At 35.1% G+C, this 23,664-nt stretch overlaps 1 protein-coding gene across 2 annotated transcripts in view; it reads right to left on the bottom strand.

The window, feature by feature from the left end:
• TLL1 (tolloid like 1) overlaps positions 1-23,664 on the bottom strand; it is a 231,231-nt gene that overhangs the window by 13,347 nt on the left and 194,220 nt on the right. For both annotated transcript variants that reach the window (XM_057729421.1, XM_057729420.1), the window contains exons 17-18: positions 16,801-16,926; positions 14,082-14,209 (exon numbers count right to left, since the gene is read on the bottom strand). In XM_057729421.1, the coding sequence (XP_057585404.1) occupies positions 14,082-14,209; positions 16,801-16,926 (254 nt within the window). The remainder of the gene's footprint in view (positions 1-14,081; positions 14,210-16,800; positions 16,927-23,664) is intronic.

The following is a 23,664-nucleotide window of genomic DNA, read 5'->3' as shown; positions in this document are numbered from 1 at the left end:
AGCCAGCCAGCTCGTGACCGAGCCCCACCAACCAGCAGTTAGCAGTCTCCATACAAGGCAAGTCCAAGCAACCAACTGGACTGAGGCCCACCAAGCCTAACAGTCCACCCACAGTCAGCCTGCCACAACCAAAGGACCCATGCAATCCTAATAGGGAGAACCCCTAGAGCATATAGCTTGGATGATGAGAAGGGAGTGTACTGCTGGGATGCATAGGATGTCACCTGCAAAAGGCCAATTCTCCAAGATCAAGAAACATAACAAACCTACTAGATACATAAAAAACAAAAACAGAAACTTAGGCAAAATGAAGCAACAGAGGAACATGTTCCAGATAAAGGAACAAAACAAAAACCCCAGAAGAAGAACTAAATGAAGTGGAGCTAGGCAATCTTCCTGAGAAAGGGTTCAAGGTAGTGATTGTAGAGATGGTCAAAGAACTTAGGAGGAGAATGATGCACAAAAAGAGAAGTTAGAAGTTTTTAACAAAGAGTTCAAAAATATAAAGAAAAACCAAACAGAGATGAAAAATATTACAACTGAAATGAAAAATACACTAGAAGGAATCAAGTGTAGACTAAATGATAGAGAAACTGGTCAGCAAGCTGGAAGACAAAGTAATGGAAATCACTGATAATGAACAGAGAAAAGAAAAAAGAATTAAAAGAAATCAGGACTGCTTAAGAGACCTCTGGGAAAACATCAAGGGCTTCCTAGGTGGCACAATGGTTGAGAATCTGCCTGCCAATACAGGGGACACGGGTTCGATCCCTGCTCCAGGAAGATGACACATGCTGCAGAGCAACTAAGCCTGTGCACCACAACTGTTGAGCCTGTGCTTTAGAGCCCATGAGCCACAACTATTGAGCCCATGTGCTGCAACTACTGAAGCCCACGCACCTAGAGCCCGTGTTGCACAACAAGAGAAGCCATGGCAATGAGGAGCCCGCGCACCACAACAAAGACTAGTGCCCACTCACCACAACTAAGAAAGCCCATGCATGGCAAAAAAAAGACCCAACAGCAAATAAAATAATAAATAAATAAATAAATTTATAAAAAAAAAGAAAACATCAAGTGCGCTAGTGTTCATATCACAGTCTCAGAAGAAGAAGAGAAAGAGAAAGGGGCAGATAATATATTTGAAGACATAAAGCTGAAAACTTCCCTAACATGGGAAAGAAAACAGTCATCCAAGTCCAGGAAGCACAGAGCCACAAATAGGATTAACCTAAAGAGGAACACACCAAAATTTAATTGTAATTAAAATGACCAAAAGATAAAGAGAGAATATTAAAAGCAGCAAGGCAAAAGAAACAAATAACACACAAGGGAACTCCCATAAGACTCTCAGCTGATTTTTCAAAAGAAACTCTGTGGGCCAGAAGGAAGTGACATGATATATTTAAACTGATGAAAGAGAAAAATTTACAACCAAGAATACTCTATCCAGCAAGGTTCTTGTTCAGATTTGATGGAGAAATAAAAAGCTTTACAGACAAGCAAAGGCTAAAAGAATTCAGCACCCCAATCCAGTTTTACAATAAATGTTAAAGGAATTTGTCTAGGCAAAAAAGAAAAGGTCACAACTAGAAACAAGAAAATTACAAAATGAAAAAGTTCATCAGTAAAGGCAAACATACAGAAAAGGCAGGAAATCATAAACATACAGGCTAGTAAGGAGGTTAAAAGAGTAAAATCACCTGTATTCGGAGTAAGCAGTTAAGGGACACACAAAATAATTAGATGTAAAATATGATATCAAAAACAGTAATCATCATGGGAGGAGAGTACAACAGCAGGGATTTTAAAATGCATTTGAAATTAAGACATCAGCAAATTAAAACAATCACATATATACATAGACTGCTATTAAAAAAAATCTGTGGTAACCGCAAATCAGAAATATGTAATAGATATACATATAAAAAAGGAAAAGGAATCCAAAGACATAACACTAAAGACAGCCACCAAAACAACTAACAAAATGATGACAGGAACATACATATCAATAATTACCTTAAATGTAAATGGACTAAATGCCCCAACCAAAAGACAGAGTCACTGAATAGATACAAAAACAAGACCTGTATATTTGCAGCCTACAAGAGACTCACTTCAGATTTAAAGACACACACAGACTGGAAATTCCCTGATGGTCCAGTGGATAGGACTCTGCACTTCCACTGCAGGGGGCCTGGGTCACAGGCTGAAAGTGAGGAGATGGAAAATAGTATTCTATGCAAATGGAAATCAAAAGAAAGCCAGAGTAGTAGCAATACTCATATCAGACAAAATAAACTTTAAAATAAAGACTGTTACAAGAGACAAAGAAGGACACTACCTAACGATCAAGGGATCAGTCCAAGAAGAAGCTTTAACAATTGTGAATATATATGCACACAGGATAGGAGCACCTAAATATTGAATACATAAAGCAAATACGAATGGACATAAAGGGATTAATTAACAGTAACACAATAATAGTAGGGGACTTTAACACCTCACTTATATCAATGGACAGATCATGCAGACAGAAAACCAATCTGGAAACACTGGCCTTAAATGAACCATTAGAGGAGATGGACTTAATAGATGTGTATAGAACATTCCATCTGAAAGCAGCAGAACACATTCTTTACAAGTGTGCATGGAACTTTCTCCAGGATAGGTCACATGCTAGGCTACAAAACAAGTCATGGTAAATTTCAGGAAATTGAAATCATATCAAGAGTCTTTTCAGACCACAACACTTTGAGACTAGAAATCAACTACAAGAAAAAAACTACAAAAAACAGAAACACATGGAGGCTAAATATATGCTACTAAACAATCAGTGTATCACTAAGGATTGAATTTCAAATTGATAAGGCTACACAAAAATTTGATCATGGTTTAATTTTCAATAAAATTAAAATAAACTTCTAAATATGATTGTTATTATGATATCATACATCAATATTTATTGGAATTTAATAAATCACTGTGCCAAGTTCATTTTGTATAAACACAAAATTCATGAAAATTTCCAGATGAAGAAATCAAGATTTTAAAATGGTATCTTCACAAGATAACACAACTAGTAAGTAGAAGTGCTAGGATTCAGACACAAATCTCTGCTGTATATTTGCTTAATCACTATTTAATCATTGTAATTTTGTTAGGATGTTATCCTAACAAATGCTCCTAATCATATTAGGAAATATGATTATTTTTCATTTAAAATATTGCATGAGTGTATGTAGCAATTATGGATCTTTTTATTCTCTGATACAGGATATTGTAAGGAAAAATAAGATTTTTCTGTAGAGACAGAATGCTTGGGTACAAATGTGCCCAGTCAAGCTACATTTTACTATTTGGAGATCATTTTCAAGAAGTGAAAAACTTAAAAACATTCATATTTTTATTTGTAGAATTTCATATGAGAGAGTGACTATTTTAGAATTTTTTTAAGTGACCCTCCCAGGCTCTCTGGATCCCAGCTCTCTAGCTTACTGCATTTATATGAAGATAATATTCAAGGGTCTTATAAAGATAAGAGAAGGTATATACAAGAATACAAAAAATCCTCAAGAACTGATATATTCACTCATACATATAATTCTACTGATTTTCATATTTTGCTTTATAAGAAATTCACAATTTAAAGACAAAAATTAGTGAGTATGTTCATTACACATAAACATAATTTATGTTATTATTGTATTCAAATTGCTATTTTATATTATGGGATAGAATTTACTATTCCATTATAAAAAGTTTACCTTTAAATACTTTCTGTTTGTATACCAGGTGGTATACTACAACATCACAGTATTTTGACTGCACATTCTGGACTTTGTCTAGAGAAAACTTATCAGGAGAGTATAAGCAGTAAATCATTTGTGTCATCTTTACTTTCCAAAATATATACCGTCTCATATACTTAAATGCATGTGTGGGATTAACAATGGCTACACATTCTTTGCTACTTCTCCCACTGAGACATGAAGTCTAATACTCTTCACCTTCAATCCTGTGTAGCCTTTTTGATTTGCTTTACCAAGAGCATGCATAGAGGTAATGTTCAGGAACTACTTAGTTGTTCTCCTAGGCCTCCTGAAATACTCTTTTTGGGGTACAGAACTGCCATGTAAAAGGTATGGTTCCCCTGAGACCACCATGCTAGAATGGTCATTATAGGTGCTCTGGCTATCCCAGCTAAGTTAGCCTTCCAGCCCTCCCTACCAAGGTGATAGACACAAAATTAAAGGCAATCTAACCCTCTCAACCATACCATGCCCCAAGTGAATATCACTTACTGACCTCAATCAATGCTATGGAATTGCCAGCAAAGCATTACTCAAATCATGACCTCTTCCCCACAAAACCACAGAGTATCATAAAATGGTTCCTGTTTTAAGTCATGAGGTTATCAGTTAGCTTATTATGAAGCAGTAGATAGCTAGACCAGTGCATAAAAGAGAATAATTGCATATTAATGCCAAAAGTCTTGAATTTCTGTAAATCTGTAATAAACTGACCACTACTGACAGTTCAGTCCTTACACATAATTATTGGACATTAGATACAGATAACCACACTATGAGCTGAATACCCTTATGGTAAATAAATACTATGTACAAGAATGCTCGTATCTCACAAAGGGCACTGAAATTTTTTTGTAATTCCTCTTATACTCCATAATGGCAAGATTATCTAAATAACCTTAATATTTGTAATCTTACATACAAACCACATTGACTAAAATAATGGTTATCTCAGACACAGTGAAAGAGCCTTGCTTATAACTATAAGCCACTACTTCTATGTCACTCAATATAACTCTACATTAAATTAAAGGAATATCTGGATTAGAAAGAACAGTAAGCCTCTCAAAATTCATAAACAAGGTGTTTCTAAAAAATGTAGTCATGGAATTATCTTCAAGGACAATTTCCTTTTCTTTTCTTCTACATGAATAGGTAAAATATTCACATTTTCGTATTTTTCCATGCAGCCGAAGGTAAGAGGAGAAACTATGAGTTGTAAAGAAAGATTCATGATACTCACAGGGACATCAGCTATTTTCTTTGCCTTTTCTTTTTGCCTTGGCCTGTGAAGAAACTATCTTGGGGGACTTCCCTGGTGGTCCAGTGGTAAAGAATTCATCCTGCAATGCAGGAGATGCAGGTTTGATCTCTGCTCAGGGAACTAAGATCCCAAATGACATGGGGCAACTGAGCCTGCATGCCACAACTACTGAGCTCATGTGCCTCAACTAGAGAGCCTACGTGCTGCAAAACACAGAGCCCACACACCCTAGAGCCAGCACACCACAACTGGAGAAGAGAAAAAACATTCATGCCACAACTAGAGAGAAGCCTAAGCACTGCAATGAAGAGCCCATGCACCACAATGAAGACCCGATGCAGCCAAAAAGTAAATAAATCTATAGATAAATAAATATCAATCAATCAATAAATAAAATATTCTTCTAAAAAAGAAATTACCTTGGAACTGAGTATATATCAGCAGTTCTTAACCTAACAGGATAATAGATTTTCAGAATTTTCCAAGTTTCCTTGGAATCTATTTTCCAAATTTAGCTTAGGTTCCAGCTCCTCTATGAAAATTAAGGATCCTAAAGAAACCAAGTGAAACGTATCTATTATAAACAATGTATCTTCTTGATCACATAGCCTGTGTAATAAATGTAAAAGCATATCAGTAAGTAATTGAATGCTTTGAATATTACATGAGCCAAATGTCCATTTGCTGAGATCTACAACAGATAGTGATTTGAGTTTTAAAGTAGATAAGATTCCAATTTGTTTATTTTTGTTTATATTTTCATTACTCTAGGAGGTGAGTCAAAAAAGATCTTGCTGTGGTTTATGGCAAAGAGTGTTTTTCCCTTATTTTTCTCTAAGAGTTTTAGAGTGTCTGATCTTACATTTAGGTCTTTAGTCCATTTTGAGTTTTTTTCGTGTATGGTGTTAGAGAGTGTTCCAATTTCATTCTTTTACATGTAGCGGTCCAGTTTTCCCAGCACCACTTATTGAAGAGGCTGCCTTTTCTCCAGTGTATGTTCTTGCCTCCTTTGTCACAAATTAGGTGACCACGTGTGCATAGGTTTATCTCCAGGCTGTATATCCTGTATCATTGGATCTATATTTCCATTTTTTTGCCAGTACCATACTGTCTTGATCACTATAGCTTTGTAGTATAGTTTGAAGTTGGGGAGCCTGATTCCTCCAGCTCCTTTTTTCTTTCTCAAGATTGTTTTGGCTATTCAGGGTCTTTTATGTTTCCATACTAATTGTAAAGTTTTTGGTTCTAATTCTGTGAAGAATGCCATTGGTAATTTGATAGGGATTGCACTGAATCTGTAGATTGCTTTGGGTAATATAGTCATTTTCACAATACTGATTCTTCCAATCCAAGAAAATGGTATATTTCTCCATCTGTTTACATCATCTTTGATTTCCTTCATCAGTGTTTTACAGTTTTCTGAGTATAGGTCTTTTGCTTCCTTAGGTAGGTTTATTCCTAGATATTTTATTCTTTTTGTTGCAATGGTAAATGGGAGTGTTGCCTTAATTTCTCTTTCTGACGTTTCATTGTTAGTGTATAGGAATGCAAGAGATTTATGTGCATTAATTGCGTGTCTTGCAACCTTACCAAAATAATTGATTAGTTCTAGTAGTTTTCTGGTGGCATCTTTAAGATTTTCTATGTATAGTATCATGTCATCTGCAAACAGTGACAGTTTTACATCTTCTTTTACAATTGTATTACTTTTATTTCCTTTTCTCCTCTGATTGCTGTGGCTAGGACTTCCAAAACTATGTTGAATAAGAGTGATGAGAGTGGACATTCTTGTCTTGTTCCTGAGCTTAGTGGAAAGCTTTTGCACAGCAAAAGAAACCATAAATGAGACAAAATATAACCCTCAGAATGGGAGAAAATATTTGTAAATGAATCAACAGACAAAGGATTAATCTACAAAATATATAAACAGCTTATGGAGCTCAATATCAAAAAAAACAAACAACTCATTTAAAAAACTGGTAGAAGACCTAAATAGACATTTCACCCAAGAAGACACACAGATGGCCAAGACTCACATGGAAAGATTCTCAACATCACTAATAATTAGAGAAATGTAAATCAAAACTACAATGAGGTACCACCTCACACAAGTCAGAATAGCCATAATCAAAAAATCTACAAACAATAAATGCTGGAGTGGGTGTGGAAAAAAGGGAACCTTTTGCATTGTTGGTGGGAATATAAATTGATGCAGCCACGATGGAGAACAGTATGGAGGTTCCTTAAAAAAGTAAAAATGGAATTACCATATGACCCAACAATCCCACTACTGGACATACACCTTGAGAAAACCATAATTTGAAAGGACACATGCACCCCAAAGTTCATTGCAGCACTATTTACAATAGCCAAGATGTGGAAACAACCTAAATGTCCAATGACAGATGAATGAGTAAAGAAGTGGTACATATATACAATGAAATGTTACACAACCATATAAAGGAATGAAACTTGGTCATTTGTAGAGATGTGGATGGACCTAGAGTCTGTCATACAGAGTGAACTAAGCCAGAAAGCAAAAAAAAATATCATATATTAATGCATATATGTGGAGTCAAGAAAAATGGTATAGATGAACACATTTGCAGGGCAAGAATAGAGACACAGACTTGGAGAATGGACATGTGAACATGGTGGGTGGGGAGGGGAGGATGGGATGAACTGGGAGATTAGAACAGACATATATACACTATCATGCATAAAATAGGTAGCTAGTGGGAATCTGCTGAATAGCACAGGGACTCAGCTAGATGCTCTGTGATGACCTAGATAGGTGGGATGGGGGGTGGGGTGGGAGGGAGGTCCAAGAGGGAAGGAATATATGTACACATGTAGCAGATTTACTTCATTGTGCAGCAGAAACTAACACACCATTATAAAGCAATTACACTTCAATAAAAAAAGAAAAAAAAGAAAGTAGATAAGATTCATTAACAGTTATAGTACATGCAGGGAGATAATAATAGTAAACATAAGCAACAATAATGTCAAAATGGTAAGAGTTAAAAAGTTAAAAGAAAACTAAAATATCACTTGAAGTTGGTAGCTAATTTGTTACAACACACTTTCTACAGATCCTGATTTTAGAGTGATACTGTGTGCCAGGTTTACATAAACGTGATTACTGAAATAAGAGAGTAGAAGAGATTGGCAAAAAGGTGTTTTAACAAGTCTTCCAGGTAATTCTGATGCATGTTAATATTCTGGCTTAGATTCCAACTATATCTAGAGAGACCACAAGGTAAAATACTTAAAACAAAGATCAATAGTTGCATTAAAGCTCTCATTTTCCTTATAAAAATTATCTTCTTAGGATACTAGCCAGTATGATCACTATTGAACAGAACGTTCTGATCTTCAAGTGGAATATTTGCCTGTAATTTGTAAAGAAACAGATTATCCTGGTGAATTCAACCAAACATTTAGGGAAGAGCTAACCCTTATCCTTCTAACTCTTCCAAAATACAGCAGAAAGAGGAACACTGCCAAACATTTTACGAGGCCACCACCACCCTGCTACCAAAACCAGACAAAGATGTCACACAAAAAAGAAAATTGCAGGCCAATATCACTGATGAACATTGATGCAAAAATTCTCAACAAAATACTAGCCAACAGAAACCAACAGCACATTAAAAGGATCATACACCATGATGAAGTGAGGTTTATACCAGGAATGCAAAGATTCTTCAATATGTGCAAATCAATGTGATACATCATATTAACAAATTGAAGGATAAAAACCATATGATCATTTCAATTGATGCAGAAAAAGCTTTTGACAAAATTCAGCACCAATTTATGATAAAAAGTTTCCAGAAAGTGGGCATAGAGGGAACCTACCTCAACATAATAATGACCATATATGACAAACTCACAGCAAACATCATCCTCAATGGTGAAGAACTGAAAGCATTTCCTTTAAGATCAGGAACAAGACAAGGGTGCCCACTCTCACCACTATTATTCAGCATAGTTTTGGCAATTTTAACTACAGCAATCAGAGAAGAAAAAGAAATAAAAGGAATCCAAATTGGAAAAGAAGTAGTTAAAATGTCACTCTTTGTAGATGACATGATACTATATATAGAAAACCCTAAAGATGCTACCAGAAAACTATTAGAGTTAAGCACAGAATCTGGTAAAGCTGCAGGATACAAAGTTAATGCCCAGAAATCTGTTGCATTCATATACACCAACAATGAAAAATCAGACAGAGAAATTAAGACAACACTCCCATTTATCATTGCAAAAAAAAAAAAAAGAATAAAAAGCTATGAATAAACCTACCTAAGGAGGTAAAAGACCTGTATGCATAAAATTATAAGACACCAATGAAAGCAATCAAAGATGACACAAACAGATGGAGAGATATACCATGTTCTTGGATTGGAAGAATCAACATTGTGAAAATGACTATACTACCCAAAGCAATTTACAGATTCAATGCAATCCCAATCAAATTACCAATGGCATTTTTTACAGAACTAGAACAAAAAATAATACAACTTACATGGAAATACAAAAGACCTCGAATAGGCAAAGCAATCTTGAGAAGAAAAAATGAAGCTGGAGGAATCAAGCTTCCTGCCTGCAGACTATACTACAAAGCTACAGTAATCAAGATAGTATAGTACTGGCACAAAAACAGAAATATAGATCAATGGAAGAGGATAGAAAGCTCAGAGATAAACCCAGATACATATTGTCACCTTATCTTTGATAAAGGAGGCAAGAACATGCGATGGAGAAAAGAGAGCCTCTTCAACAAGTGGTGCTGGGAAAATTGGACAGCTGCTTGTAAAAGAATGAATTTGGAACATTCCCTAGCACCATACACAAAATAAACCCAAAATGGATTAAAGACCTAAATGTAAGGCCTGACACTATAAAACTCTTAGAGGAAAACGTAGGCAGAACACTCTATGACATAAATGACAGCAAGGTCTTTTTTGATCCACCCCCTAGAGTAATGGAAATAAAGTCAAAAATAAATAAGTGGGACCTAATGAAACTTAAAAGCTTCTTCACAGCCAAGTAAACTATAAGCAACATGAAAAGACTACCCTCAGAATGGGAGAAAATATTTGCAAACGAATCAACAGACTAAGGATTAATCTCCAAAATATACAAAGAGTTCATGCAGCTTAATATCAAAAAGAAAAAAAAAAAAACTACCCAATCAAAAAATGGGCAGAAGACCTAGATAGGCATTTCTCTAAAGAAGACATACAGGTGGCCAAGAGGCACATGAAAAGCTGCTCAACATCACTACTTATTAGAGAAATGCAAATAAAAACTACAATGAGGTATCCCCTCACACCGGTTAGAATGGGCATTATCAGAAAGTCTACAAGCAGTAAATGCTGGAGAGGATGAGGAGAAAAGGGAAGTCTCTTGTATTGTTGGTAGGAATGTAAATTGATACAGCTACTATGGAGAACAGTATGGAGGTTCCTTGCAAAACTAAAAATAAAGTTACCATATGCCCCAGCAATCCCACTACCGGGCATATACTCAGAGAAAACCAGAATTCAAAAAGACAAATGCACCCCAATGTTCACTGCAGAACTATTTAAAACAGCCAGGACATAGAACGAACCTAAATGTCCATCAACATATGAATGGATAAAGAAGATGTGATACATATTTAAAACAGAATATTTCTCAGCTATAAAAAGGAATGAAATTGGGACATTTTTAGAGGCACGAATGGACCTAGAGACTGTCATACAGAGTGAAGTGAGTCAGAAAGAGAAAAACAAATATTGTATATTAACACATATATTGCAGAATATAGAAAAATGTTACAAATCAACCAGTTTGCAAGGCAGAAATAGAGACAAAGATGTAGAGAACAAACATATGGACACCAAGTGTGGAAAGCTGGGGGGCTTGAGGGGGAATGAATTGGGAGATTTGGATTGCCATATATACATTACTAATAAGAAAAAAAATATCAAATTGTATACTTTAAATATATGCCATTTATTGTATGTCAATTGTATCTCAATAACAGTTGTTAAAAAAATAAAATAAAACTGGAACAGGAAAAAAAAACAATAAATAAAAAATAAAAACAAACCCCCCCTCCAAAAAAAAATATTACATGATACATAAAAAGGCAACAAATAAAGCATGGTGTTAAGAGGGAAAATAATCAACAGAACAGACTCAAACATGACCCCTGTGTTTAATCTATCAAATGAGAAATTTCAGCAGGGATGGTTAAGAGCTGAATTGTGCATCCTTGTCAAACTGAGACGTTGAAGCCCTAATCCCAACGTGACTGCATTAGGAGACAGGTCCTTTAGGGAGGTAATCAAAGTTAAATCAGATCATAAGGGTGAGGCCTAATCCCACAGGACTAATGTACTTATAAGAAGATTAAGAGACATCAGAGCTTGCTCTCTCTCTCTGGCTCTCTCTCTCCCCCTCTCTCTCTTCCCACATGCACACACAGAGGAAAAGCCATGTGAGGACACAGTGATAAAACAGCCATCCACAAGTCAGAAAAAGAGGCCTCACCAGACACCAACCCCCACAGCACGTTGATCTTGAACATCTAGCCTCTAGATCTGTGACAAAATACATTTTTGTTGTTTTAGCCACTCAATTTGTGGATTTTGTTATGGTCACCTAAGCAGACTAACACACATGGGAAATCTACTAATGAATCCAATGGAAATGCTAGAAAAAAAATGATAAGTAAGATAAAGAATACCTCAAACTCATCAGTAGACTCAAGATAGCTGAATAGACAATCACTGAACCTGAGGATAGGTCCATAGAAATTACCTAAACTTAAAAACAAAAAGAGTGGCAATGGGACTTCCCTGGTGGCACAATGGTTAAGAATCTGTCTGCCAATGCAGGGGACACAGGTGTGATCCCTGGTCCAGGAAGATCCCACATGCCGCAGAGCAACTAAGCCTGTGTGCCACAAGCTACTGAGCCTGCACTCGAGAGCCTGTGAGCCACAACTACTGAGCCCATGTGCCACAACTGCCAAAGCCTGTGCACCTAGAGCCCCTGCTCTGCAACTAAGAGAAGCCACTGCACTAAGTCTGCATACTGCAACAAAGAGCAACCCCTGCTTGCTGCAACTAGAGAAAGCCTGTGCACAGCAACGAAGACCCAACACAGCCAAAGTACATACATATATACACACATACATACGTAAAATTTATAAAAGAAAAGAGTGGCAAAAAATAACAGAATTCAAGAGTTATGGGATAATATGAAACAATTTTGCATAGGTGTAATTTGAATCCCAGAAGGAAAGACACGATAATGCAGGAGAATTTTGTCAAGAAATAACAGTCAAGAGTTTAGAAAAATTCATGGCAGGCATCACAATATAAATACAGGAAATTCAGGGACTTCTCAGAAGGATAAATTACTAAACAGGCAGACATACACACACATACACATACAGTATACTCGAACTCCTGATAAAATAATGTTGAAGGCAGCCATCAGAGAAAAGAATCATTATTTCTACAGGAATAAAATTAACATTTACCACAGACATTACAAACCAGGAAAGATAGAAAATAGTGGAGTCAGGTAGTTAAAGTGTGGATGGGAAAATAAAATTGCCATCTTAGAATTTTATACCTAATAAAAGTATCTTTAAAAACTGAAACTGCAGATATATACTCTACACAAAATATAAAAAGAAACTCTTTAGGGATAAGGAATATGATACCAGACAAAACTTGGGTCTACACACAAAAAGTCTTCAGGAAAATCCATTTTCCCATCTCCCTTAGCTACTGCACTGCTAAAAAGAATGCAGCCTCTGCCTCTCAGCCCATAAGCTTCTTAGAGTGATCCTCTCAATCAGAGTCTGGAAAGCAATCAGTTCTTACAGTGCTGTTGTCTTAGCACCTAGCATCCTTCCAAAGAGTAGCCGAAATGAACTGATGTCTCTGTTCAGAAAGTTGTTCACTAATATCTTACAAATATGGTGATTGGAAGGAACTCTGTAATAGGAATATGAATGCCTCAGTGACAGTCTCTAATATTATTATACTGCATATGAATAAGATATCTTTATTGGCCAAAAAAACCCACTGAAGGAAAGGGTTCAAACAGAATTTTAAAATTAACTTCATGGGTGGACTGGTCCAGTGAGCTATCATGAACTGGTAGCCTCATTCTCAAGAAAATTTCTTCTCCTTTAGTATTGTGCTCGTTAGACTATCGTGAGCCTTGCTAGTTGGCACTGCTTCCTGCTTTTGACAACAGCACATTGCAAGAAAGTTGTCAAAATTTCTATATTCCTATGATTCTAATTCTTTAAATTATACTCTTCAAGTATTCTGTAGACCATAATGAAACTTAAGATGTACCATCAGATGCCCAGGACTGAATGCAAGACTCAAAGTATACAGGAGAGAGGACAAATATTACATTCATATTTGAATTTGGAAGAAGTCTAACGATATGTGTACTCGTTTAAAGAGTGCAACTACATTATGCAAAAATAAGTCCATAAACCACAAGACAAAATTACTTTTATTATTAAAATACATATGCTTTGTATATGAGACATATAGAATTGACATAACCAATAGAATTCACTATGCTGCAGTGAAGTGACTACTCACTGCTTTCTTGCTGAATTTCTAATATTTTTGCTCCTTCTTTCATATCTCCATTTGGAAACATTATTTCCAATAATATGTTAGGAAGTAGAAACTACTGTTTTTCAATAACTTTGGTAATGCCTTTTAAAGCATCCCATCCAGGATAAGAAGACTATAGGAGAACTACATGGCTACCATTATTATCACCTTGATCTAGGAAATCAGGAATTTACTTGTGTTAGTAGGAAAACATAAGAAAGTCTTTTCCATCTGTCTACTAATTCAATTCAATTCAATAAACATTTGCTTTATTTATTTTATTTCCATGTACTATCTGTGCAAGACATGGGCAGACAGCTTAACAAAAAAAATAACAATGTGCTCACTTACTAATTTGATTCGATGACCAGGAGTGGCACTGATTTCCCATGTGCATTCTTTCCTGCTTGGGTACTTGTCTGGCCAGTTGGGACTAGTGATGAAGCCACTTGGACTGTGAATCTTCTGTTCACACTCAGCTGTGCCAATAATGATAATATCAATTAGTGTGGAAATCTAGACCAGGATTGGGCCAGCAAGGAAGTAGCCTATTTACCCACTATCCTGCTGAAAGATTTTCCTGCATAACTATTCATCACTCTAATCTCCATTATCATATTCATCCACTTTGGCAAACCTGATGCTGAGCATAATCAGAATCAGAATCAGAAAATGTTTGTTTTGGGTTCACATGAAATTGTTTACAATGAATTAGATAAATGCCTGCAATAAAATGAACTATTTTTTACTGCTGGATATGTAAGCTCCGATTTTAACAGAGCAGCATTATTGACAATCAAAGATATCAACTCTTGGTATGTGCAGAATATTTAAGGCAATGTAACCACAGAAATGACATCATTTTCACTTTTTTCCTATTAACAGAAACATCATTTATAGCTAATTAGCATCATTAAGCCACTTTATGAAACATTTTTATATTTTCTCTCTCCCTTTGTTAAAGTATACACCTGAATGCCTAAATAGTAATTTTAGCTGCTAAAGTAAATTATCTGTAATTTCAGCAAAATGAAATGAAGCACTAAGGGGAGAAATATGAACAGCTACTAGCTTTTGAACCAATTTTAAAAAATCTCATCCAATTAACATGAAATTTCTTTTAGGTCTTACACAACTTAAGTAACTTCATCTTGGAGGGGACCATTCAACATTGTTAATATCAAACTTCAAAAACACGTAATATCCTCAGACTATGTTCTATCTATATAATTTATGCAGCATCACCCTGCATATCCTGGCTTAGACTGGAAATAATTTGCTCTGTATTGTGTAACCCATTCTAAAATGCAATTAATTCTCTGAAATTTTCCACGAAGTCTCTGGGGAAATACTTTACTATATGAACAAAACACTTGTTGCACTGCAGGGCTGCACAGTAAGAATAAAATGGCTGACGTCACTGTGCTGTTGGCACGTGCCTTCCTACGAAACCTTTGCTTCAACTGTGCCAGATTTCCGCAGAGAGATTTGGATTCACAACCAAGGAACAACAACAACAACAACAACAAAACCCAGGTGAAGTTCATCTCCTTTCAAACAACACAGGGTCATGCAGCAAGGCAGTAGCCTTAAAGTCTGGATCCTGTCTTGGCAAGGGTTTTCTAAATCCCATTATCCCTGTTCTTGCCTTGCCCATATGAAATGTGGAATCTCCCAGATCTGGCAAATAGCCTATAAGGCAAAGCCAAGAGGCTCACTGTTAAACTGTATAAGGCACCTGTACTATAGCTATGGTGAAAGAAAATCCAGCCCCTTTACTAATAGTAAAAATGAACTTTATTAAGGGTGCCTGGATACAGTTCTATTTAAAAAGAAGTCTTCTAGAAAGTCCTTTCTTGAAAATATTTATCATAATGAAGAGAGACCAGATACCTAAACTTATTTGCTACCTATGAATCACAGGCTACATGCATACTCTGCAAAAGCTGCCTCTTTTTTTTTCCAAATTACTTTCCTTATCTCAAAAGAACTGGGCCTACTCCCCAGCCTACTGATTTAACAGAATGCTTTACCAAGTTAGAACCTCATTGACTTACCATCAGAATTTTATTGCTTTATGCTCATACATGAAAGTAAAAAGAGAAAAAAATCCTGCTTGCATATGATTCTGGGCAATGTCTTTAACTCAGTGAAATAAAGAGAAAAAAATGTGACATATGACCATATTTGAATGGAATAAGGGTCAATTCAGGGTATTCTGTACTATCTGAACGTGCATACAAAGAGTTGCTGTTTAACTATGCTTCTAGTCAGTCACCCACCACTTTGCATGTGCTAATGACTAGGTGTGAAACCTGCCTTAGAAATAAATCCAAGTTAAATAGAAAATTCAGGAGCAGACCCACAAAGGAAGAAGTAAGATCTGCATAACTATTTGTTGTTCCCATGTAGCTCATATTGGCTGAGGAGATTGAAATAATTGTCTTTATAAAACCTTAGAATATAGTAAGATCTTGCGACCAAAAACTGGTAAGCTAATATTGTGCTACGAGGATGGTGTGTGTGTGTGTGTGTGTGTGTGTGTGTGTTGAGGGGCGGGGCGCAAAACCATGACTTAAAATTCCAAATGGCACACTATTTTCAAATGTCTTTCTTCTGGTAGGCATTTGAATTTGACACTCCTGGTATTTAAAGTGATATCACTCATGTAGCACATATATGAGATATTTTGGGGAGGGAAATTAAACCAAATGCAAAACATTTAGCAGGAGTTAAGTTTACATATGGAGATAGTTATAAGGGCTGTTCTGTGAAGATGGAGGGATAACGTAGTGCTTTTCTGGCAGCCAGATGGCATCACGGCAGCTTCTATGTCTGTTATACTAAGTTATTCTAATGCCACCCATGTACGAAGTGCAGAACCTTTAGGTAATACATAGTTTCCAATAGTATGACTTTGATCTTTGAACACTGCATGCTTTTTTATTTTTGACATTTGAACAGTCAACAATTATCACTCATTGATATGATTAACTCTACCTGGAAACAGTGCTTTACCCAAACTGCATGAAATTCTAGATGTCATAAAAAAAGAACCCTTCTTTCATACCTTCCTTGCAATCGTGTTTATTTTCATGCAGCACAAATCCATTACGGCACTGACATATGTAGCTTCCCATTGTGTTGACACACTCATGTTGACACCCGCCATTATCCTTAGAGCACTCATCTTTGTCTAGCAAAGAGATAACCCCAGACATTAGTAAACAGCTTTAAAAACAAAGGATATCAAAGGAGAGTCATTTAGTTGTGGTTAACACTGGCAAAGGGTAAACTAAGTCACAGCTTTCTGTGTTCCCAACATAAAACAATAAACTAAAAAAAATTATAGCCCACTCCTTGTTTAGCTCAGAGCCTTGTGCCATGAATTGTTTCCAAGATCATTTGCACTAGGATGACAACACATAGTCCTTGTTCATTCCCACGCTGGAGAAATTTTGAGTAGCAGAGGAAATGAAAGAATCTTTTTCCACCTAATCCTAAACATTTATTGACAATTTTTTAAATAAATTAAAAATTGTGAATAGTTTGAATAAATGCAAATAATGGCATTTAAGTGGAGGGAAATCCTTCACCATATTAACCATGGCATAAAGACAGACGCTAAACAAGTTTCCAAGATTTGCGGGTAATCGTTTTTTAAAAATCACTCTATAATTACTGTAGTTGATTTTTTTTCATTAACTTTGCAGTTATGCTTAGCATTAATAAATCTGGATATTTTAAAATATCCCAAGACAGAAAATGCATCATTAGACTATCCTAAAGAAGAAACAATGTATATATTTTAAACTAATCCACTCCAGCAGACCAGTTTATTTATAAGTAATTCCATAAAAGGGCTTTTAGTGTGCTAGAAGTAAAGGTTAGAATAGGAAATATGAGCTTTAAGAAACAGCTAACAAATTCACTAAAAAATCCCAACTCTATTAGCAATGCAGCCATCAGCCACTGTGTTATGTTGTTCAGCTGTCGCTCCTGACTGGCTTGTCCATGAAAGTGAAAACTGGCCTCTGCTCCTGACACGTACGCACAATGACACATCACTTGGACCTTCCCCACTCCCACAGCACAGAGAACAAAGAGGGCACACGGCAGTCACATCAGGGCTTAGGCTGAATTAAAAGTTTACACTGTTAACTGATTTTTCTAGTGAGAATTTGTGAGTTCATGGTAGCACACAAATAGCAAATGCTATTTTTGCTTTTATTTATTTATTTTTTATCAAATTGATATTCCCCCTATGGAGATGGGTTTAGGAAAGACATTTTTATCCAGGACTCTGATAGTAATATTTATGAATGCATCTATTTCTCCCATTCTGCAGACTGATAACATGACATAGCACATACACGCTCCTGGGATATATTCATGCACTGGCAATACCAGAATAGTCCACATACATATAGGCAGTCCTAAAGTTCTAAAGAATATATCAGGATCAATACATCTGCCATTTCTGTGTTCTATACCTATCTTTAACACTTCCATTACACTTTTAATACTTACTATGGCAGCTAAATAAAGAAAAAGGGCATAGCATAAAGAAAATTTATTTCTAAAAGAGCATCAAACATCAAAAATGTATAAGAAATTAGAAATTAATAGATAATTAGCCTTGTAAAATCAATCTTAGAGAAATTCATAATTTGGAAGTCCCATTACCTTAACTATATCAACAGTGAAAGTCACAGGTGTTAAGCTGTGAAAGACCCATGCAGAGTGGGTGAGTGGTAGGAACCATACTTCCTGCTACCATGCTGTCAGCTAATTCAGACAGTCAAGCAGTAGATGATTTAAATTTGTTACTTTAATGCACCTTTCCAGGGGCTCTTTACTTAAGATGCTTTGGAAAAATACTTCTTCATGAATTCTTGCAGAAATATACTTCATCGTTGTTGAAAAGAAAGAGCCAATTCAAACATTTCTGGTGCTAGAATTACTTTGAAACAGACACATATTTCCTATAAAAATATTTATTTAATGTTTGTTTTGCATACTTAAAGACCTGATAGAGTGAACTTTAGTTGTACTCTAGGTCAACCAGATTTTTGAGAGTTGGTTGGAAATCTTACAAATGTAAGTAAAGTAGTTTAGAGAAAATTAGTTATTTGCAATTGACAGGTTTGTGTTCACCAGTGTTACTCAGTGACAAACCTACGGGGGCAGGGACTGCCTGAGTCATCCTTTTATTTGGATCTGTTTAGACTGCCATACATGAGAGATATAAAAATGTTAAAAGAAAAAAAGAACACGTTAGTATTGCTGAATTTTTAAAACCATAGTCATTTTATAATGAAAACAATTCCAAAGCACAAAACATTTTTAAACTTCATTCTAGTGGAAATGTTGCTAGTTGATATTTATAGGAAGAGTTATTTTCTTTAGATTTGATAGAACATAATCTGGCTTGTCGTTATGGTAAATAAAGAGAAAGTTGAAAGTGAAACCATTCATATTTGAATAGTAGTTTTTTGTAGCGTTTTTCATATTTCTATTGTTCTGGAAAAATAATTTAAAAATAATTTGTAGAGGAAGAAGAAGAAAATAAGGAAGAAGAAGAGGAGGAGGATGAAGGTTTTAGATAGTCATATTGTCTAAGTACCTATTATTCTTGTGTCCCACTGAATTGTTTCCTGTCTTCTTCCCTACATCAAACATTGCTTAATATAATCAATGTCACATGAAAATTAAGTTATCAAATACACTGCTAGAATATATGTGTAGGTTAATCTAAAGCTTAGCTGAAATTCAAAATTGCACAAATCAAAATAGAAATTAAAAGCAGCAGATAAAAGTCACCATGCCGAGCAAAATAGCATATAAAACTGTGCTGGCATATGCCAAGTAGTCAATATGAAAAGAGAAAATTTCAGTAAACATTGGAATACTTGGAATTATCCAGATTTTTTACATCATGCAGACAAAGAAAGCTATTTATTTAACTTAATATCATAAAAGATGAATTCCACAACAGATTCTGAACTTGTTATTACAAAAAGTCATCAAACTTTAGAGATAAAAAAAAACTATTAGCAAATATAATTCTGTTTTCACTTTCTTTCTTTTTCTCCCCTTAGGACACAAACTATAAATATTTTGAACAATGAAATCCAAAGAAAGAGAGAGGGAAGGAAGATACAGTTTTAAAAATCTCTCAGAATGTCTGCATAACAAATTCAATAATTGAGAATTCTATCAATGATTCATTTGAAATTTTCTAGCATTTTCATACTGTAGGCATGGGATTTTAAAAAGTTTTTATTAGCAAGAGAAAAAAATGTTTTACTGAGTAGAAATCAAAACATTTAATTTTTGCAGATGGAAATTAGCCTCCTTCTTTGGAATGGACATATCTGATTTCCATTCCTTCATGTTAAATGAAGGAAAGGTCCATCATTAGGGAAAAAGGAGGTGGCGTTTTCCCATCAGAGGCCTGCAGAGTATCTCTGAGACTATCAGAGGCCATTGGTCTCTGAATAATACATACTCAATGGAACTGACGTGGCAACCTGTACCAAGTTCTTGCAAGATTCAAAAATAAAAATTTTCTCTTTGCAGAAAGCTTCCTTGTCTGTAGGAAAAAGAAGGGTCCATGCACCAGAACAGAAACATATATAAGCAGATATACTTATAATAAATGCTTGAATATAAAATAAACAGATCATGCACACTCATGCACACACAGATACACCCCATGCATGTATGCACACATAGAAGACACACACATGCTTCAACACAAAACTGCTGAAAAAATAATCATCTTCGAGAGAGCTCTAATAAACTCTACTAAGAGCAATGACCCAGTTTGCTCTTTCTAAAACATGCATATATTTGAATATCATTAATCATGAAATTTGGAACAGGATTCAGAATCATAGGAGAGCTTTAATTGTGTTACTATTTGAAATTAATCACACTAATATTTAAAGTTTTGTTAGAATAATATCAGGCTGAATTTACTCTAAAAATATCTATGACCATTCCATGAGAGAAATGGTATACAGGAAGAACAGTGTAAAGAAATATCTATAAACACTGAAAAGTGGATAAGATGAGGAGCAGGTCAGTTGAAATCACTTGAATACAGAGGTAGAAATATCACACAATTCATTTTATCTGACTCCTATATTTGTTACAGACAGAAATAAACTGGGAGTCAAGAAATCTGGGTTTCATTGCATTTCTGCTACTGTGCAAGTCACTGGGTCCAGCAGGAAAAGATCACATTCCAGTTACATTACCCATGAAGGGAAATGCCCTTTAATGAGGTTACCCATCAAGTCATCATTGAGTCTCTTCACCATTACACGGTTGCCTAAAGAAGGTGGAATGTCTATGCACAGTTCTTAATGCCTAAAGTTATTTGTTACATTATTCCCAAATAATGAATGCTGCAATTAAATTAATAGTAAAGTTTCCCAAATGTTGCTACATTTACATGCATAAAATCATACTAATATTTCCTTTAAATTTAACCTACCTAAAGAAAAATAATTTTGTTCTGAGTAGAATACAGTTAATTTTGCTTAATGACTTAAAATAAGTAAACTATATTACGTATACCTATGCAGATTTGCATGATTGTGTTCAAATACAACATCATATAAAATTAAGTTTGGTTTTACTATCATATAAAGTAATTATTGTTAATCTAAAAACGAACCTCATTCTTTCCAAGAAAATAACAGTTAATATATTGTTGAACCAGATATCTTCCAGAAAATGCCTATGCCATTATATTCTGAATTACATAAAAATTTAATAGACACATAATTCTATATTATTTCATTATATTGCTTCATAACATGCCCTTAATATCAGAAGTATATGGCACTAATTTTTATAGAGGGGCTTGCGGATATTCTGTTGTATAAACCAATTACATCTAGATTTTCAAACTACAGCATTTTTCATGAAGAATTTAAGACATTAAATAAAAATTAAGGGGATGGTTTGTTACTTTGATGAACATGGAAGTGGCAGAAATCTGTATTAATTATTTGGCTAATAAGTTCTTGAAATCATTCTTCCAATTCCATCTCTTAGGTCTATATAGTGCTTATTTAAAATCAGAGGCTATGTGCAAAAATAAGTAAAATATCAATGTGATTATTTCATTAATTGTGTTTTTTAAATAATGTTATAGTTTATTTCATTCCATTCATTAAAAATCTAAATATATTTCCTTGTGTTTTTTTCTTTCTTCATGCATCACTTAGTTGCAAGACAGCTAAAACATTTTTAAAGAGCTTTCCTTTCCAAATAATATGAGATCACTTATAATAAATATTGTTTCTTTTTAAATTGAATTTCTGGATAATATTTTTGGGAAAAAATTATGTGGAAAAAATACCTAAACATGATATATTTCTCATTATGATTTCATAAATTTGTAATGACTTCTAAACTTTTTAGAAAACTGGTTATAAACAGAACCACTTAAGATTGTCTCCATAAAATATTTCTGGATTAACATACACAATACAGCAAACATTTATTCAATCTTCTATAAGATATTATAAATTAACTATAAAAATAAAAATTAGAAACTAACTCAATTTAAAACACATGTATTAATATTATTTTTTAAGCTCTTTATTGGAGTATAATTAACTTACACTGTTGTGCCAGTTTCTGCTGTACAACAAAGTGAATCAGCTGTATTTATACATATATCCCCATATCCGCTCCCTACTGTGACTCCTTCACATCCCCCCATCCCACCCCTCTAAGTCATCACCAATCATGGAGTTGATCTCCCTGTTACACAGCAGCTTCCCACTAGCCATCTGTTTTACATCTGGTAGTGTATATATGTCAATGATACTCTCTCACTTTATCCCACCTTCGCCTTCCCCCCCTCACCCCACCCGCCGTGTCCTCAACTTTGTTCTTTACATCAGCATCTTTATTCTTCCTCTGCCACTGAATTCATCAGTACCATTTCTTTAGATTCCATATATATGTGTTACTTTATGGTATTTGTTTTTCTCTTTCTGGCTTACTTCACTCTATATGACAGACTCTAGGTCCATCCACCTCACTACAAATAACTCAATGTCATTGCTTTTTATGGCTGAGTAATATTCCATTGTACATATATGTGATGCTCCTTCTTTATCCATTCATCTGTTGATGGACATTTAGGTTGCTTCCATGTCCTGACTATTGTAAATAGTGCTGCAATGAACATTGGAGCGCCTGTGTCTTTTTGAATTATGGTGTTCTCTGGGTATATGCCCAGTAGTGGGATTGCTGGGTCATATTGTAGTTCTATTTTTAGTTTTGCAAGGAACCTCCATACTGTTCTCCATAGTGGCTGTATCAATTTATATTCTCACAAGCAGTGCAAGAGACTTCCCTTTTCTCCTCATCGTCTCCAGCATTTACTGTTTGTAGATTTTCTGATGATGTCCGTTCTAACTGGTGTGAGGTGGTACCTCATTGTAGGTTTGATTTGCATTTCTCTAAGAATTAATGATGTTGAGCAGCTTTTCATGTGCCTCTTGCCATCTGTATGTCTTCTTTGGAGAAATGCCTATTTAGGTCTTCTGCCCATTTTTTGATTGGGTTGTTTGTTTTTTTGATATTGAGCTGGATGAACTGTTCATATATTTTGGAGATTATTCCTTTGTCTGTTGATTCATTTGCAAATATTTTCTCCCATTCTGAGGGTAGTCTTTTCATCTTGCTTATAGTTTCCTTTGCTGTGCAGAAGCTTTGAAATTTCATTAGGTCCCACTTATTTATTTTTGTTTTTATTTCCATTACTCTAGGGGGTGGATCAAAAAAGATCTTGCTGTTATTTACGTCGAAGAGTGTTCTTCCTAAGATTTCCTCTAGGAGTTTTATGCGTCTGGTCTTACATTTAGGTCTTTAATCCATTTTGAGTTTATTTTTGTGTATGGTG

The sequence above is a fragment of the Hippopotamus amphibius genome, chromosome 3 (genome assembly GCF_030028045.1).
Source record: "Hippopotamus amphibius kiboko isolate mHipAmp2 chromosome 3, mHipAmp2.hap2, whole genome shotgun sequence".
NCBI lineage: Eukaryota > Metazoa > Chordata > Mammalia > Artiodactyla > Hippopotamidae > Hippopotamus > Hippopotamus amphibius.
Note: the sequence above shows the minus strand (reverse complement) of the source record. Positions and strands in the feature narration are given on the sequence as shown.